This window comes from Telopea speciosissima, chromosome 3, assembly GCF_018873765.1.
Source record: "Telopea speciosissima isolate NSW1024214 ecotype Mountain lineage chromosome 3, Tspe_v1, whole genome shotgun sequence".
Classification (NCBI taxonomy): domain Eukaryota; kingdom Viridiplantae; phylum Streptophyta; class Magnoliopsida; order Proteales; family Proteaceae; genus Telopea; species Telopea speciosissima.
The window spans coordinates 66,881,406-66,898,704 of NC_057918.1; the positions used below are offsets into that span (position 1 = coordinate 66,881,406).

At 37.6% G+C, this 17,299-nt stretch overlaps 3 protein-coding genes across 4 annotated transcripts in view; 2 read left to right on the forward strand and 1 right to left on the reverse strand.

Annotated features, from left to right (window-relative positions):
• The window catches only part of LOC122655716 (DNA mismatch repair protein MSH1, mitochondrial), a 75,024-nt gene extending 67,913 nt beyond the window's left edge, over positions 1 to 7,111 (forward strand). For both annotated transcript variants that reach the window (XM_043850007.1, XM_043850008.1), the window contains 2 exons: positions 5,782 to 6,510; positions 6,614 to 7,111. In XM_043850007.1, coding sequence (XP_043705942.1) covers positions 5,782 to 6,510; positions 6,614 to 6,844 — 960 coding nt within the window. In that variant the 3' untranslated portion in view covers positions 6,845 to 7,111. The remainder of the gene's footprint in view (positions 1 to 5,781; positions 6,511 to 6,613) is intronic.
• Positions 7,112 to 10,457: 3,346 nt separating this feature from the next.
• On the forward strand, positions 10,458 to 11,407 carry LOC122656256. The gene is made up of 3 exons (XM_043850739.1): positions 10,458 to 10,646; positions 10,734 to 10,938; positions 11,371 to 11,407. The coding sequence occupies exons 1-3, from the start codon at positions 10,462 to 10,464 to the stop codon at positions 11,401 to 11,403; spliced, it is 423 nt and encodes a 140-aa protein (XP_043706674.1). The 5' UTR covers positions 10,458 to 10,461; the 3' UTR covers positions 11,404 to 11,407.
• Positions 11,408 to 12,084: 677 nt separating this feature from the next.
• Positions 12,085 to 13,873, reverse strand: LOC122656471. The gene is made up of 2 exons (XM_043850988.1): positions 13,409 to 13,873; positions 12,085 to 12,414 (listed from the first exon to the last, which is right to left on the reverse strand). The coding sequence occupies exons 1-2, from the start codon at positions 13,831 to 13,833 to the stop codon at positions 12,249 to 12,251; spliced, it is 591 nt and encodes a 196-aa protein (XP_043706923.1). The 5' UTR covers positions 13,834 to 13,873; the 3' UTR covers positions 12,085 to 12,248.
• Between the last annotated feature and the right edge of the window lie 3,426 nt (positions 13,874 to 17,299).

Here is a 17,299-nt window from a genome sequence, read left to right on the forward strand (position 1 = left end):
TACATTGGTGCAGATTGGGTAGGAAGTCCAGATGATAGGAAGTCAATATCTGGATATTGCACCTTTATTGGAGGAAATTTAACTACGTGGAGAAGCAAGAAACAAGTAGTTGTGGCTCGGTCTAGCGCTGAAGCTGAGGTTAGAACTATGGCTTAAGGCATATGTGAACTACCAATGGGTATGATTGTTGATCTACCAATGCGGCTATATACTGTGATAGCAAGTCTGCAATCAGCATTGCCCACAACCCGGTCCAACATGACCGTACCAAACATGTTGAGATCGACCGTCATTTTATCAAGGAGAAATTGGAGCAAGGAATTATGTGTCCCATTCATTCAATCAAGTGAGCAATTGGCTGATGTCCTTACCAAAGGAATTAGTAGTAAATTATTTTGTCCTATAGTTAGCAAGTTGGGCATGTTTGACATGTATGCTCCAACTTGAAGGGGAGTGTTGTAATATAGGTTCAGGGGTAATATTGTCCTTGTACCTATAGTATCTAGGTTCATTATGCACATGTTAAATGTGTTAGATAAGGATTGAGTAAATCATTCCGTATTTGTAATATTCTGAAGTTATAAATAAAGGCATGGCCTTCGTCTCATTGACAAGCCAGTATTCATGGAAAACAACATTTTTTTTGGATTACATTGAACCAAGTGCTTTTTCATCTTCAGTTGTTCAGGCAGTGGAGATTCTTTCTGAAGAATCCTCAATAGGTGAAGAAATCAACAATAATGGGAATACAATGTGATTAAAAAGAAAACTATGATAATCTTATATTTATGAGGATCTTATCTAATTGATGCCCCAATAAGGAAGAGTGATATGAATCCGACTGAAGAGGCTAAAAGAGCTAGGGGCAGACCTAAAATGACCATAGGAGAAGTGGTGAGGAAGGACGTGCATAGTCTAGGTCTTGTACCAAGTATGACATCGGACAGAGCCTATTGGAGGGCAAGGATCTATGTCGCAGATCCTGGTTAGCTGAGATTCTCCTGATGTGCTGGGCTGTGCCTCTTGCCTCTTACTATCTTTCATCATTCATCTTTCATTTTGCTATTTACTTATCATCCTTCATTTGTCTTTTTTGTGCCTTTTTCACTTCTCATCTCTTTCCCCATCCCTCTTTTCCCATCTTTTCTCTACCATTTTGGGTAGATCTTTGTTTGATCTACTTTGTGTCGTTTGGATCCTTGTAGCCGACCCCATTAAGTTGGGATAAGGCTGAGTTTGTTGTTGTAACTGTAATTTTGTTGACTACAGAAAAAAAGACAAGAATAATTTTGCAGGTCAGCAGGGCGAGCTGCAATGAAACCTGAAAACAAAGAACTAAAATTGAAGTGATATGTGACAATAGATAAACAGTCTGACCCAACCGTGCTGTAGTTATGTCATTGACTGTCTTTAGCTTCCATTGAAATCGAATGAAACTCTCTAGGAACTTGAGAACCTCCATGGGCCTTGATTTCGATTGCATCAAGGGCTCTTTATGCACCCAGGACACACTAACTCAGGCAATATTACCCAAGGATTAAAGTATCAGTATTGCATATCGTACCGGCGGGGTGATTTTTAGAGACATTGTATCGTATCAGAGATACACAAGATACGCTACAGACACGCATGGAAATGGTCAAGATATGCATGGAAATACACTTTTGGAGTGGAAAACAGTATAAGTAACATAGAACATGTATCATGCATAAACACTAAAATGGAGAAACAACATATACGGAGACAAGTGCATTCAATTGAAATTGTTATAATAGTTCTGTTGTTTGTTATCAACATATAATTTTTGCAAAGCCAAATCTCTTGTTTTTTGCTGGAAATCGGAAAAAAACTTTCAACCAACTTTCATTTTTCTGGGAAAGTTCATGAATCAGAGCACAAATTCATAACCTCGTGATTGATGGTATGATTTTGTTAGTTTAGGCTGCATCCATGTAACTCATGCAAAAAAACAGGTCTAAAAGGAAAAATTTAACCAAAAAAATAAAGTTTTTGAAAAACATAATTTTCTGTGGAGTTCTTCTTCAATCCAAGATCTATGAGTGTAGATTGATCGAAACTCAAGTGTTTTTCCTTGATTAGATTTGCTTTTCAGTGTTTAATCAAACCCCAACTGAATGATTTGAAAGAAGAGGAAGGAAAGGGGCTACAGGTCGATTTTTGGGTGAAAAACGCTAATGCAAGGACTGTTTTTGCTCTCTGGTTCGAGATCGGAAACCCATATAAGTTATAATGGCTGACCGATACATATCATCGTATCGATCCGTATCGGCCGATACAGTGTGATGCAGTTTATTTTAAAAAAAAGTATCGTATCAATATTGTGTGATACCGATACGTATCGACCAATACGATACAATACGGTGCGATACTTTAAACCCTGATACTAGCTCCACATACATCTGCGCTCTCCCCAATTCCAACTTGGGCTAATTAATCTGCTACTCTGTTCTCTGGCCCATAGTTCGAGAACTCGCGAGATCTCGCCGAGTTTCTTGGTATTTTGAAAATCCAAGACGAGATGGGGGTCGAGTCACAAAAGTACAATATCCCGCTGAGATCTCGGTTTGACATTGGAAAATGCCCATCTAGGTCCTTTATATGAGTGTCAGATCTCGAGATCTTGCTGAAAATTCTTGGTAAACAGACACCTATCTATGCCAGGAACCAAGACAGACAAGACAGACACTTATTTATGCCTAATATCATTTAAGTAAATGTACAAAAACATTTACTTAAGATATTATTCATAAATAAGCAAATACCCCCCTATTTGAATCCAATAAAAATAGTTAAAAAAATCAAATTCCAAAAGGAAAAAAAGTCAACCCCCCAGTTCAAGAACAAAAATTGGATTTTTGGCTATAGGTGCAATTTTCAACTTTCTAATGCTGGGGTTTTTCTCAAATCTAAAAATTCCATAAATCTTATTATGGTAAAACATTGCTAAAAACCAAAAGTGCGGTAAAATATTCATTTGTTTTGATGTCCAAAAAACTATTTTCATTCAGAGCGATTTTGACAGCATTCGCGCACAGTGAATTAAGTTTGACCGGTACATAACTCTTTCAATATAAATCAGATTTTAGCAATCTTGGACTTGTTGGAAAGCTTTGTCCAGCATTAGAAAGTTGAAAATTGCACCTACCGCCGAAAATCCAGTTTTTGTTCTTGAACTGGGGGGTTGACTTTTTTTCCTTTTGGAATTTGATATTTTAACTATTTTTACTGGATTCAAATAGGGGGGTATTTGCTTATTTATGAATAATATCTTAAGTAAATAAAATACAAATACAAAAGCATTTAATTAAATGAAATACAAATACAAAAGCATTTAAGTAAATGATATTAGGCATAAATAAGTGTGTTTGTCCTGTGTCTATCTTGGTTTCTAGCATTAAGTGTCTGTCCTGCTTTCCCACTAACTGAAACTCCTATTTGGACTTTGTTTTTGCAAAATCTGATAGTGCCATTGTGTTTAAATGGCCTAAAATAGGCTGAATACCAAGTTTCAAACCCAAACTAGGTCTAAAACCCACCGAGATGAGGCTTCGAGTCGAGAAAAAAAAAAGTGCACCAACTCGGCGAGATCTCGTCGAGAGCTCAACTCGACTCGACTCGACTCAGTTTTTCAAGGGTCCGAGTTGGCACCGAGACCCGAGTTTTCGAACCTTGCTCTGGCCTAAGGCCTCAGTTGGAGGACATAAACTACACCCAAGGTCCCAACATTTGGGGAAGCTATGGTTGGGATTTCTCGCGTTTCAAAACAATGATCTCGGTCCCAGCCATTGCTGGAAACCATGAAAGGGGTCATTAGAATGACATTTGTCCATGTCACTATGCCACTTGGGTTTTTATCTTTCTCATTTATTACTATTTTGCACACCAAAACAACCTCCTAACTCATTAGCCCGAAACAATTATTATGGTTGTGTGTGAATAAATACAATAATCAAGGGTCTAATTAGTTAGGAGGGTTGTTAGCTGAGCCGAATAGTCATATTCAAGAAATTCACATAAGCATAGCTCATGATTCAGACTAACTTCAGTCCAACAGAGGGACCCAGGTCAGGTCGTAGTTTTCCCAAAAATTAGAGACCCCTACCCATGGTTCTTAGTTTCGGTCGAAACTTCCAAGACAACTCGGTTGCCACTTTGTCAAAGACGAAACCAAGGATTGAAACTGGTTTGTACCAGGTTTTGTAAGTTTTGCAAGTTTTGACACTCCCAAAGGGGATTTTTGCCAAAAACTTGCAGTTTTTTACCAAATCACTTGATTTCTTCCTACTTTTTGGCATTCTTCTACTCATTCAACCCTTCTACAGCTTGAATTTGAGTGATTGGAGATTGAAGGTAATTTTTTCCCAAATTTAATTTTTGGAAGAATTAGTATATAGACATAGTGTTGGGCACAAAATATAGTATGGGATACATGTGTTGCATTAGGAGGAGCGTCAACGACATCTTAAGTGGTACTCAGCTCATGGATTAGACCCACCAAGACACCATGTATTGAGTAGTGAGTGTTCTATACTAGTATTGCCTAACCTAATGTATGCTTTTATTGTTGTAATTGCATTAATGATTATAGTAGGACTAGTGCACAGCAGCATTCAGCTTACACTAGCAAAATTAGGTCTTAACCAAAAGTACCAATTTGGGTGGTTTTTTTGTGAAACTAATTCTTGGAATAGGTGTAAAATGGTAAAAATAGGCAGCACCAAAAAAAAAGGTCAAAAAACCATTTCCGGGTTTTGAAACCTAGGTTTCAATTGACTCAGAAAAATCCCAAGTTTCGACCGAAACCTGGTTGAAACCCGAGATATCTCGGTTTTGACCAGGGCCATAACTGGCCTCGAAACCAAAAATTCAATCCTTGCCCTACCATAGTTTTTGAAATGTGAGGGACCCTATTCATATTTCTCCAAACATTAGGGACCCCAACTGTAATTTAGCATGCTGTATGAGCCATTTCATATGGGAGTACAGTGATAGGATCTCTCTGATGTATCTGGATAGCCTCAAGGGCCTCCAATCTCTGCTCTCAATCTGCTAATCACTCAGACTCACCCTCCATTATAATCCTCTGTAGATCTGCAGTTGATTCAATAACGAATCTGCAACCATTAAGTAAAAGCATTCTCGCTGAGCCTGGAAACCCATTTAGACTTGAGAATACATAAAGTTGAGTTCGACTGTGTAAGGGGACCTTGGGCTAGGGGTCATGTACACTGGCAGGAGCTGACAAATCCATTAATGTGGAACTAACAAGGAGTGCAAATTTGGTCAGAAGCTAGAGGTGCCTAATTGTTCTTTTCCCCCCTCAAAGAAGGCCTTGTAGCCTGGACTATGATCAGTTGGAGAATCATTGGACTTCGATCCCATAGAGGAGGTCTAAAATAAAGAGTTGTTAAGTGGGAGCACTGTAATATGATGGTTTGAGTTCTATATTAGTTTCTCTTCTTTCATAAGTCAGGCTCTTAGTCTTAGGGTTTTAATTGTAATGAGCTTTGAGTTAGCCCTTTTGTTCTGTTTAATCAGCCCATGAAATTATTGAGGATAATGCATGAAAGAGACATTGTTGGGAAATAAATCATCTCTCAGCGACGAGGAGGTTAATTTTCTCATTTTCTCATGAGATGTATGATGCAGAAAAATTATTTGCGCAAGTCTATCTTCAATGTTGCAAATGTTACTTCTCTAATCAAGTAATATTCAAGGTCATAATTAATTTTCACACTCTAACATGATGTAATGTTTCAGATTGAAATGTCGGAGATACGCTCTATAATCACCAGAGCTACTTCAAGGAGCCTTGTGCTTGTTGATGAAATCTGCAGGGGAACAGAAACAGCAAAGGGGACTTGTATTGCTGGTAGCATTATTGAAACTCTCGACAGCATTGGTTGCCTGGGTATCATTTCTACCCACTTGCATGGAATTTTTGATCTACCATTGAGTAAAAAGAACAGTGTGTATAAAGCAATGGGAACAGAGAATGTAGATGGTCAGACAAAGCCAACATGGAAATTGATTGATGGTATCTGTAGAGAAAGTCTTGCCTTCGAAACTGCTCTAGAGGAAGGAATCCCTGAAGGAGTAATCCAGAGAGCCAAAGAATTATATCTTTCAGTAAATGGAAAGGATGTATGCAAAGGAAAAGATTATTCAGAAGTAGAACAACCAAGTTCTGATTCCGATGCCAATGACTCTGAAGCTTACAATCAATTGAGTCAGTTTGGAATAGGAACTGCTCATTGTGTGAAGAGGACAGAAAACCCTATTGAGATTCTGAGGAAGGGGGTTGCAAATGCTATAACTGTTATCTGTCAGCAGAAGCTGATTGAACTTCACAAACAGAGGAATGTGTCAGAACTTGTGGTTGTCAATTGTGTAGCTATAGCTGCTAGGGAACTGCCTCCTCCATCAACAATAGGAGCTTCAAGTGTCTATGTAATGTTCAGACCTGACAAGAAACTGTATGTTGGACAGGTACTCATCATGGTTCCTTGGGTTTTTTTGTCATTTCCTGTGTATTGTTAGTATCACTGCTCTGTTTTAGTTGTTAATTTGGCCAAATTCAAAATTTATGCAGACGGATGACCTAGAGGGCCGAGTTCGTAGTCATCGTTCAGTGGAAGGAATGCAGAATGTGGAGTTCCTCTATTTTCTAGTCCCTGGAAAGAGCATAGCCAACCAACTTGAAACTCTGCTAATCAACCAGCTGCCTCGTGAAGGCTTCCGACTGAGCAATGTGGCTGATGGAAAGCATCGTAACTTTGGCTCATCTAATCTTCCGTCAGAAAAACTCAGCTTACATCGGTGAATCATAGGGTGGACTCTTGATTGAGGCTACAAAGAAATTTGCCTGAAGCACCTTCTTCCCTCAGCAGCATAATTTTATATAGTTACATTGCAAATGCATCAATTTTGGGTAATGTTATCAAGTTGCATCAAATGTATCTAACAACCGGCATGTATGTATGTACATATATGTATTAGTATGATAGTGACCAATCTTTGGTCACTAAATTCATTTTTGTAGTTTATGATGCATATGCATCGTCTGTTAAAGGTATTCTTTTTGTCTTCATCAAAAGCTTTCAAGTAAATTTTCAAGGGTTTCTTGAAGTGTACTACTTCAAAATAAAGGCCGAACCTAATCCAACCTTCTTGCAGTCAAACTTGGAGGTTGGATTCATCTTACTGCATCTTAGGAACTTTTTATGGACAGTGACCTGTAGTCCAAACCACATGTGGATGATATTCTTTAGACCACATGAGGGATGACTTGGTCACTCCATTCCCTCTGTCCAACAGAGCCACCTTTGTTGGTCATATGCAAGGTATGCAGTGCAAGTAAAAGAGGGTAGGGTTGTTTTTGCAGCAATTGCTGTGGGGGAAACTAGCACAACTAACAGCACAAAAGTCTTGGGTAATTCAGTTTAGAAGAAAATTTTTAATGTGAATGCATACTAGGAGTTTCATTTTCAACAGCCAGCATAGTTTATAAAGGGAGTGTTTGAATGACATCTCTTTAGGTGCATTTAGAACTTTACATCTTTTAATTGTCTTTTGTCTTGTTCTCAAAATTTATTTTATGTTAGAAATACAAAAGACTTTTAAAAAATAATTTGAAAGTGACATCATTATGTTACAGGAAACGTTATCATACACAGTCGCGTAAACCGTGTATGTGAGATGGTCTCTCACAAAGAGTTGGAAAAGTCATCAATCCCCACCCATTAATTAATGCTTTGAAACTCTCACCCTCTCACATACATGTTTATACGACCGTGTATAAAAACTTTCCCCTTATGTTATTATCAAAAGGTGTTATTGTCATGCACATATTTCGGGCACGCTTGTGAAATGATGATGTTTACCTTATTGCAAAAAAAAGTAACACTAAAAGGGCTAAAAAGTAAAGTTACAAACTATTAGACGCCTTGAGGGATATCAAAAAGAATAGAAAGTGGACTTAGATGGTGTTGAATTGAGCATTCACGTGACTTTAAACATTGTCAAAGACACTTTTGCCCTGTATGATCTTTAAGAAACAAAAGGTTCCTTCTCCTTCAAATAAACAGTCTACAGTAGAAGAGTTTTAGCCCCCAACCCCCCCCCCCCCACCCCCAAAAAAAAAGTGATGTTACAAATTATTTGACACTTGAGGAATATCAAAAAGAATAGAAAATGGGGTTAGATGGTGTTGAATTAAGCACTCACGTGACTTTAAAACATTATCAAAGACACTTTTGCCCTTTATGATTTTTAAGAAAACATAGATTTCTTCTCCTTCAAAGACGGTAAACAGTTTAGTAGAAGAATTTCAGCCCCCCCCCCCCCAAAAAAAAAAAAAAAAAACCCTAAGCTATTGCATAAGATGTTTGCAGTCTCTAATTGCATGGAGCAGGACGGAGAAAACCCATCAAATATTAAACAATAAGAAAGAGATAAAAATCTGATCCATTAAAAAGCGAAAAAAATCAGAAGCAAATGGTGGAAAACACTGACAAAATGAAAAATAGAGAAAAAAGAATGGCTTTAGCGGCCAACGTGTACTAAAAGAAAACAGAAAGTTTAATTACTTGTCTTGGGTGTTTCATATTCATGGTGCCATTAAAACTATAGATTTCCAGTTTTACATCCTTCAACAATTAAAGATCTCTTACTCATTCTCTAGTAAGTAGTAATTTAACCTCAATAATTAAGAATATATATATAGAGAGTATTCATATTGCATTCAGTTTCCTTTAACAATTAAAGGTAATTACTCATGCAACAGTGAGGGTTTCTTTACATGGCACTATAATTTTGTACACATGTTTTCCACAATCCTCATCAGTCCATCTTAGTAAAGTTTCAACCTCAAAGCTATTCCTTCAGAGCTTTGGAAGAACATTAAAGTCCAACTTTAGCATCTTGGGAGCTGAAAATGTATTATTAAGGTTGGAAGGGAGGGGGTGAAAATCTCCTGCTGCCCGTAATCGCGCGCAGGTGCTGAAATGGAATCCTGCTCCGGATAAAAAAAGTATTTTGGAAAATACTAAAACTTTAGGGGGTATTTGTGAAAATATTCCAGCTTTCGTCTGAGTGGGTGTAGATCCACTAGATTGCACTTTATTGCAACTCCATCAATTCTATCTACCATATGGCAAGTCATGTGTGGCCTAAATTTTATTGGGGTGTTGGTCTTTATCTTATCTTCCTTATTTATGTGTCAGTCTAAGTCCAATCAAAATTTGTCACATTATCAAAAAGAAAACAAAGAAAAATTAAAAACATTAAAATTTTGAACAATTTCTCCAATTAGGAATACATGGGAAATGTACAACGGACCATACAACTAAATTAGGGTTTCAAATTTGACACTCATCAAAACTTGCATGATAATAACTGTGGAGTTGTGGACAAATTGTATCCTAAAATTATGAGTCCTCACAAGAGATCATGAGCTCAACCCTCCTTGGGATGTTGTCTATCTACGAAAAAAAAAAAAAAAAAAAACTTGCCATATGGCAGATTTAAGGCTTCCAATTGGGACTATTCTTGGTATTCGAGACAGATCTATATTGGTATTGATACTAAAGGTGCCAATCATAGAACTGTCCCATTTATTAATAGGACCAAACGTAGGTCTCGATCTTGATTATTAACAAGAAGGGATAGTACTAGTTCCTAAACGATTCTAGGCACTATAGAAAAGGATGATGACCTTTAATGGTTTCAAACAATATGACAATATGGTTCCATTACTAGTATTGTAGATCTTCTCACTATCTTGAGATCTAATGTGTCCCTTGCTTTACAAAGCAACTTAGAATATGAAATCATTATACATTTAATGATTTTACTTCTTCAAACTTCTTAAGATCATATGTAAGTTTCACAAAATGACAACTAAGAGTTATGATGACCAAATAAACAAGTCTACGATTTTAGTGTCATTACTAAACAAGTTTATATAGAAACAAATTAAATGTCTATTAGTTGAAACCTCTATAGGAGAAAATACTACCCAAATACATCAAACTACAGCCATAAAATTTGAACACAAGAACAAGAAATATACCCTTTGAAATGGTATAGGCGGTTCCAATTCCATCTAATACCAGTGGTATCTATTTGGTATTTCGATACTAGTATCGTTGGGAATCCTATCCTAGAACCATCTCGTCCCATTTATTATTTGGTGCCAAAATCAGATCCCGATATTGTTCCACTTATTAATGGGACAGTCACATACCAAGTTTTAGCAAGACATTTCTTAGTTTTAATCCCTCTTTTTTTTTTCGTGTAAGGAGAAGCTTCATTGATAGAAAGACATATGTACAGCCAATGGCATCGGAAGAACAAAAGTCTTTGAGCCACGGACTTACTAAATTCGTATTGATTTCATACATGGTTTCATGAGTCCAGCATCATTATAGTAAATTAAATATGCAATTGATAATCGAGAAAATCTTCTTATTGGAGCCAGAGCGGACAATTAGTGTGTGTGGTTGTTCAGAGGAATCAACAGGAGTACTAAAGAAGGCAGAAAGTGAATACAAGGGACGTTGCTCCCTGCTTATGCGAACCAGAAACCTAATCTCCACAATGCAGCAGCAGGATGTCTTTGACAGGTAAAGAAAGGAAAAGCAACTTTATTTACTATGTTTCTCTTCCACCACTTCCTTGAAATCACTCATATCAAATTTTATTCTGGATAGGTTGATAGTTGTGGTTGGGTTTCTCCTCTTCTCTTGTGCGGTTCTATATGTTGTCTCGCAACGTATTGGACTCCTCAAGTTGCAGAGAAAGGTTTCTGCTGCCATCAAGGCAGGGATGGCTGGACAAGGAGGGATGAGACCTCAAACTGCAGAAGATGCCATTAATTTCATGCATCTTCATGAAAATGTAGTTCCTGATGTGGAGGTTTGATACGATTGGAAGAACGCACCCTCATAAACCGATCTACAAGGGGAGGGAACCCAATATCATATATGCCCACATCCAATCTCTTATGGGACCGATGTGGGACTATTGCACATAACATTACCCCACCCTTTAACGGTGAACGTCCTCGTCGGCCCATTCCAGACCAGGTAGCTCTTTCTAGGCAGCTCCACTCCGCTCTAGGATCCTTTCCCGGCGGCAAGTAGCCCTTTCCTAGCGGTTTGCACTCTGGCACTAGGTCCCCCCCTCCCAAGTAGCCAACCGCAAAGGACAGGTCAATGAAAGCACCAATTGATACGATTGAAAGAACTCATCCTCATAAACCGGTCTACGAGGGAAGGGAACCCAATATCATATATGCCCACATCCAATCCTTTATGGGACCGATGTGGGACTATTGCACATAACAAGGTTCCATTACAAAATATGCGTGATGACCTCTAATCACCCCTGGCAAAGAAAATAAAAGGAACTTTACCTGTTCTGTATTCATCTTATCTGGCAATGCCATGGCTGGATTGTGCCATCTTTCTGTAATTCTTATGTTCCATGTAAAAGTTTGGCTAGCAGACGTGCCAAGTGGGCATTAATCTATTTATTTCTTCCAAGTCATTTGCAAAACAAAATTCAGTGTTTTTTTTTTTTTTTCTTTTCTCCGCTTTGTGTTCTCTTCCAAGCCTTGCAATAAAATTATTTCTTATCTGTAGGTCAGTTTATGAATCTTGGTACCTTTGCTAGAGTTGATGTAAATGCTATTTCATTTTGGTGGCATGAGTTCCTAAAATTTGTGGAGCTCAATTTGCTAAGCTTGCAACATAGTTTTGAAAACTGGAATATGTGTTGATAAGCCACAAGTGGCCTAGTATTGCACTGTGAGTGTAGAATTGTAGAACAAGTATTCAGTTCTCCTATCCAGCAATAAGAATCTGATTCAATTATCCTCTTCTTTGCCATCCCATATCCATAATTTGGGACTGAGGAACATTTATACTGGAAGTATTAATGGGGGGAAAAGAGAAAGAAGAAGATTGAATCCATGGCAAAGAGGAGAGGGGCTGAGATTGAAAAAACACAATAGTTAGCTTTTCTGATGAACACATTCATTCACTATGACACAGCAAATGTCTTTCTGATTTAGCAAACAATGTAAGCAAATTATGATATCCGCCTCTGCTTACTCCAACACGCAACAAAAATGGCGAGAACTGAGAACCTGTGGACTCAACCCAAACCATAGTGGGAACCCAGTGTGACAGAGAGCACTATGGAATTTTAAGCATTTGTGTACTCTATGCAAGAAGCCAGAAATTTCTGTGTTTTTTAGTGTTAAGAAGATAGCCTGCGTTTTGACCCTTCTTCTGAACTCCAATGCATGTGCACTTACTGTTCTCAATCAAATACTCTGCTGTATCTATCACTCTTGTCCCTCTTGCATGCCCTCCATTCAGCCTACATCTGTTATTCACATAAGAGGCAGATTAGAACTTTGGTTAAGTGTAAAAAGGAAATTAAAAGAAAAAATGCCTTCCCAATGATGGCCTTTAGGATTTGGTTTTGAACTGGGTAGGTTTAATTTTCTTTTCTGTAAATATTTGTGAGTTGTAAAAATGCATGGTAGCCACAGTATAACTAATTGAACATGGTTGATCAGGTAAAAGGTGACAAAAGTTATTTAAAATTTTTTTATAAAAAACCACATAAATAGATCATTACCTTTTACCTGATCAAATGGAGCCATATCAGTATTAATCCTAATAGCATAATTGAAGCATATGGCTATTAAACAACAAAGGGATTGTTGGTTCTTCCTGATTTCCCATTGAATAGTGTCTAGAAAGCTAAGGTGCCTTCAGAAATAGCCATTCTTCTCTTGGGTTAAAGTGAAGGGACACATCCAAACTACAGACTTAAACACAAAGGCCTTAACCTGAACAGCTACTGCATATTATGTTTTCAGAATGCAGAAAGCAAGACATATTTTTTGCTTATGAAATTTGTCTGGTCTTTCTGAAAATCTTTTCAAGTCCAAATTCCTTTATCTGGATGTTTTAAAGATCTGTTGCCAGAATAGAAGGGCATATGGATTAAATGAAAAGGGTCAGATTTCTGCTTCAATTGGGATCTGTGGATGGACAGGAATTCTCAAATTTCTCTGAAGATCATTTCAGAGATTGTGTGGATATACTTGGAGATGTATGGAATCTTATTGCCTTGTGTTCTTATGTTCATACAGATCATAGGCATCTCTGATTCTCTTCTAGAACTGTAACACCCTATGATCATAGGCATCTCTGATTCTCAAGGTTCTTTAGGAGAACATGGAATTCAGAGAACAAACATGAACAGAGAGAGGCAGGAAATCACTGGCTTCAAGAACCAAAGAAGAAAGCAACCTGTTTCAAAGAAGCAAAATAACAAAGATCTCTATATGAATTTGATGAAAGCTCACCCTAATATAGCATTGGAGAGACTACGACGCTGGCCTATAACAAGGACCTCAATTGAAAGCATCCTACTTTTGGAGAGAATGGTAGAGGCCTTGTCCTTTCCATCCGATTCCACTCTTTCTATATAAACCTTTACCTTAGGCTGAGCAGTCTCACATGCACTTTTCATTAAATCAAGAAAATCAACATTATCTCCGCCGCTTCCTTCCATCAAAGAATTGGTGTTCGGAAAACCCTGAGAGGAGGGTTTTCTAAGAAAAGTAGAGAATGTGTTCCGCCATGAAATGGGTTGGTCTACATGTAGGAGAAAGAGCTCATCATTCTCGAGCACAGCATGAGAAAGAGCCCATTGGAGTGCACCCGCCGATTCCCTTGTAGGGTCAGCAATCACCATCACCTTCTTTGGTGCACCGGTTGACACATCCATTACAAAGAAGACCGGCGATCAAACCAATCCACCACCACCGCCACCAATACCAACCCCCGCAACTAAGGGGGGTTGGTTTTTTGGGTAGTAAACAAGGGGGTTGGTTTACATGATGAAAACTCTAGCCCACCAACATATAAATTTAAGGCTGTCAATTCTCTCAAGTTAATCAAAACAGGGATGGGTGATGATAGCAACAAACAACAAGACAACTCTCATTTTGTGATCTAGAAGTTCCACAACTCAATCGTCCAATGCTAAATGTAGGCAACTACTTGTGTTTTAGAGTACTTCTCATTCCTTAGGGCCCGGTCAAGACCCAATTCCAGGAGAAGAAAATGCCTTTTTTTTTCCTTTTTTTTTTCCATAGAAAGACAACTCCAAATTCTGATAAGCCATTACAAAAACTAAACAGAACAACTCAGACATTTAGAGATAATAGCAATGAGTTGGGTTCAAAACCTCTTCCCCACACCTCTAGGAAGAAAATAAAAGACATGGATGGACATGGATGGTCCCTGATCTCTTAACATGTACCAAGTCTTAAACTCCTCGGATTAGCCTGATTTGTTTCATACTTAAATTAGTGCCTAGACTTGATTCAACTTCAATTAAAGCAAATTGATGATATTGAGATATCTATTTTGGGAGGAAATGCCTTGATTCATTTTGTATGTTGTTCCCAAAGAAGAGAGACAGAGAGATGTTTGCTTGGAAGAGACTATAGCCAATGTTTAAAATTAAAATAAAGGGAGAAAGAAACGTACAACATCAGTGTAAAGTGTGTAGATTCTTGTGCACGTCCTCTCACATATCATCCATGGGTCTCACACCCTCTCTCCTTGTTAAATGCCTATCTTATTGGACGATTCATCATCCTCCCCTCTTATTGGTGCAAAATTGTATTTTGATGTCGTATGAAACCCTTTCCCTAAAATAAAATAAGGTTTTATTTTATTTGTTGTTCATATACCTTTTATGACTATATCTAACATCTTCTTGATGACTATGTTTCCCCCCCCTCCCCTTTACATCCTTTGTTGTTCATATACCTATTATGCCTCTTGATGCTTATCTATTATTATCATTTAATTATTTCTCAAATTTATCTATGTTTCACCCAAAGGTTATGGTTAAGAGAGGATCTTGACCTTGGAACAGCATAGTACATGTCTTATCGACTCTAAAGACATTGGTACATCGACATATCGGTAATGGTAGGATCTCTTTTTTCTGGATGGATTCTTGGATTTCTTTCCTTCTATTTCCAGTATTTAATCTTTTTTCTATTTTTCCTGATTCTCTTTTACTGTAATTATCTGATTGATAATCATTGGAACATAGTATTGCTCGATACTAGGCTGCCCTTTGTTTATGCTTACTTAATTACTAATGTTAATGCTTTTAGTGATGATGACAGATGAGTATACTTTTTAACTAAGGTTGATAGATTTTCTACCAAATTAGTTGCTAAATCTTTGTCTTCAAGACATCCAACGAACTCTCCGTACTTAGTTTGGTGGTATTTCTTTTGATAACTTCCTTTGCATCCAAAATCTAAGCTATTTTTTTGGCATGTCTTACATGCAGGAATTCCAATTAAAGCTTCTTTGTCGAAATGGAGTCAGATTGACCCCAATTATATTATTTGTGGTTCTTGTATTAAATCCATCTGGCATCTTTGGCTATCGTGTGATTGGATTAAGCGCATATGGGCTGCAAGTCCTCTAGGAGACTAGGACTGAGAACGGAATACTTCTCCTACCCTTCTTTGGAACAGCTTTGCATCTGTTTTCTTTCTAGAAATAGTTTTGATAACTCTTCTGAAGTGGTTTTTTTTCCTGTTTTTATTGTAACTTATTACTTCATATGGCACCACCGGAACAATATAAACTCATGGGGTTGTTAAACCCGATCTGACTTACATCCTCAAAAATGTTATTCGATGGCTAAGTGATCTCAATATCCACCCCCTTCCCCATTTATTCACAGTGATGTATCTATTCAGGTTAATCTTGAAATTTCTATTTTTGATGTGTTTAAATCATTACCTAAATTAAATTACCCTATATTAATTTGCACAGGAATTTCTAACCCAGTCCTAGACCGAGGACTTCTTGCATTATGTTAGGACATATTGTTTTGGTCACTGTTTGGATACAGGTCATTTTTTGGAGTCAATGATTATAAGTTTGTCAAAGGGTCTTGACCATGCTATGAATCTTAAAATGAAAATCAAGGAGATTTTGTGCTCGAATGAAGGACTGTTTGATCTTGTACCTGTTCCAAAAATTCCCTGGCCTATTCATTTGGTTCCACAACTTTTGAAGATTTTGGATACTACCAATGGAATTCCTCTATCATATCATCAGGATCCTATTTTGCTGACTCTTACTAACTTTTGATTCACTTTGCCATAACAAATAGGCAACCGCTTGTGTTAAATGGAGACATTGTAAATAGTGCTCTTTCTTAGTTTATATATTTATTTTTATTTTTTTTAAAACTAGGAACCATCAATCATAATTTGTGACGGCTATGTTGACCCAATCACTCATTAACAGTCGTTGAGTCTCGATTTTGCTATATAATTCAAAATTTTATTATGTTTCATTAAGTTGTGATGTTTCAAGGGACATGCTAACACCAAAGGCCAGAAGCATCATGCAAGGTTTGCTCCAAGCACTGAAGAAAGGGTAGAAAATTAATAGGAGGATTACAAGGTCTTCATGCTTGGTTGGTTCAGGGTACATCAAAGGGTGCCGCACGATGCACACAGCAGCGCTTCAGTTACAGCAGCAGATAAAAATTCAACAATTACGATCTCTTAACACTACAAGATTTTAGATCTTGAAATCGTTGTTTTGGTAGTTCACCGTTGAGAACAAAATTGGTGGTCTGTGGTAAATTAATCATCTTTGGTGGATTACTACCTATGAATAAAAAAGAAAAATTAATTTGGGTCCACAAAAAATTTTCAATGTAAAATTGTCTCTGATTTTACTAAACCTTTAACTTTCTCTGACTTACCTTCTCCTTCTTCTGACAGGATAGAATCTAAGTTAATATGCTTAAATGTCAAAGCAGATAAATGCCCATTGTTGACATACATTGTTATATCCCTTATTTAACAGCTCAAACTTTTGGGATAAACGTTTGTAACATGGTATTAGAGCCTAATGCTACCTCCTGAGGGTTTAGGGTTTAGGATTGTTGATGTTTGTTGATTATATCGTTGTAACCCTTAACTTCAGGATTTGAGCTTTTGGGATAAACGGTTGTAATACAGCATCTCAGATGTTAACAGCCTCTCTGCAAGCCATGGAAATAGGCTCTCTCCCCCTTGGTTTTCTGCCAAGTGCTGCAAGCTTCCACCAAAACGCAGGTTGCTACGCGTATTGATCTTTGAAAAGGAGGAAAAGCCATTAATGTTCAAAACAGTAGGACCATTAACAAAATTAAAACC

Excerpts from the sequence above, each read along its gene's own strand:
- LOC122656256 (XM_043850739.1), top strand. The coding sequence starts at position 10,462 with ATGCAATTGATAATCGAGAAAATCTTCTTATTGGAGCCAGAGCGGACA. Across the intron at positions 10,647-10,733 it reads CAGCAGGATGTCTTTGACAG|GTTGATAGTTGTGGTTGGGT; the intron begins GTAAAGAAAGGA and ends TATTCTGGATAG. Across the intron at positions 10,939-11,370 it reads ATGTAGTTCCTGATGTGGAG|GTTCCATTACAAAATATGCG; the intron begins GTTTGATACGAT and ends GCACATAACAAG.
- LOC122656471 (XM_043850988.1), bottom strand. The coding sequence starts at position 13,833 with ATGGATGTGTCAACCGGTGCACCAAAGAAGGTGATGGTGATTGCTGAC. Across the intron at positions 12,415-13,408 it reads CTCTCCAATGCTATATTAGG|ATGTAGGCTGAATGGAGGGC; the intron begins GTGAGCTTTCAT and ends TGTGAATAACAG.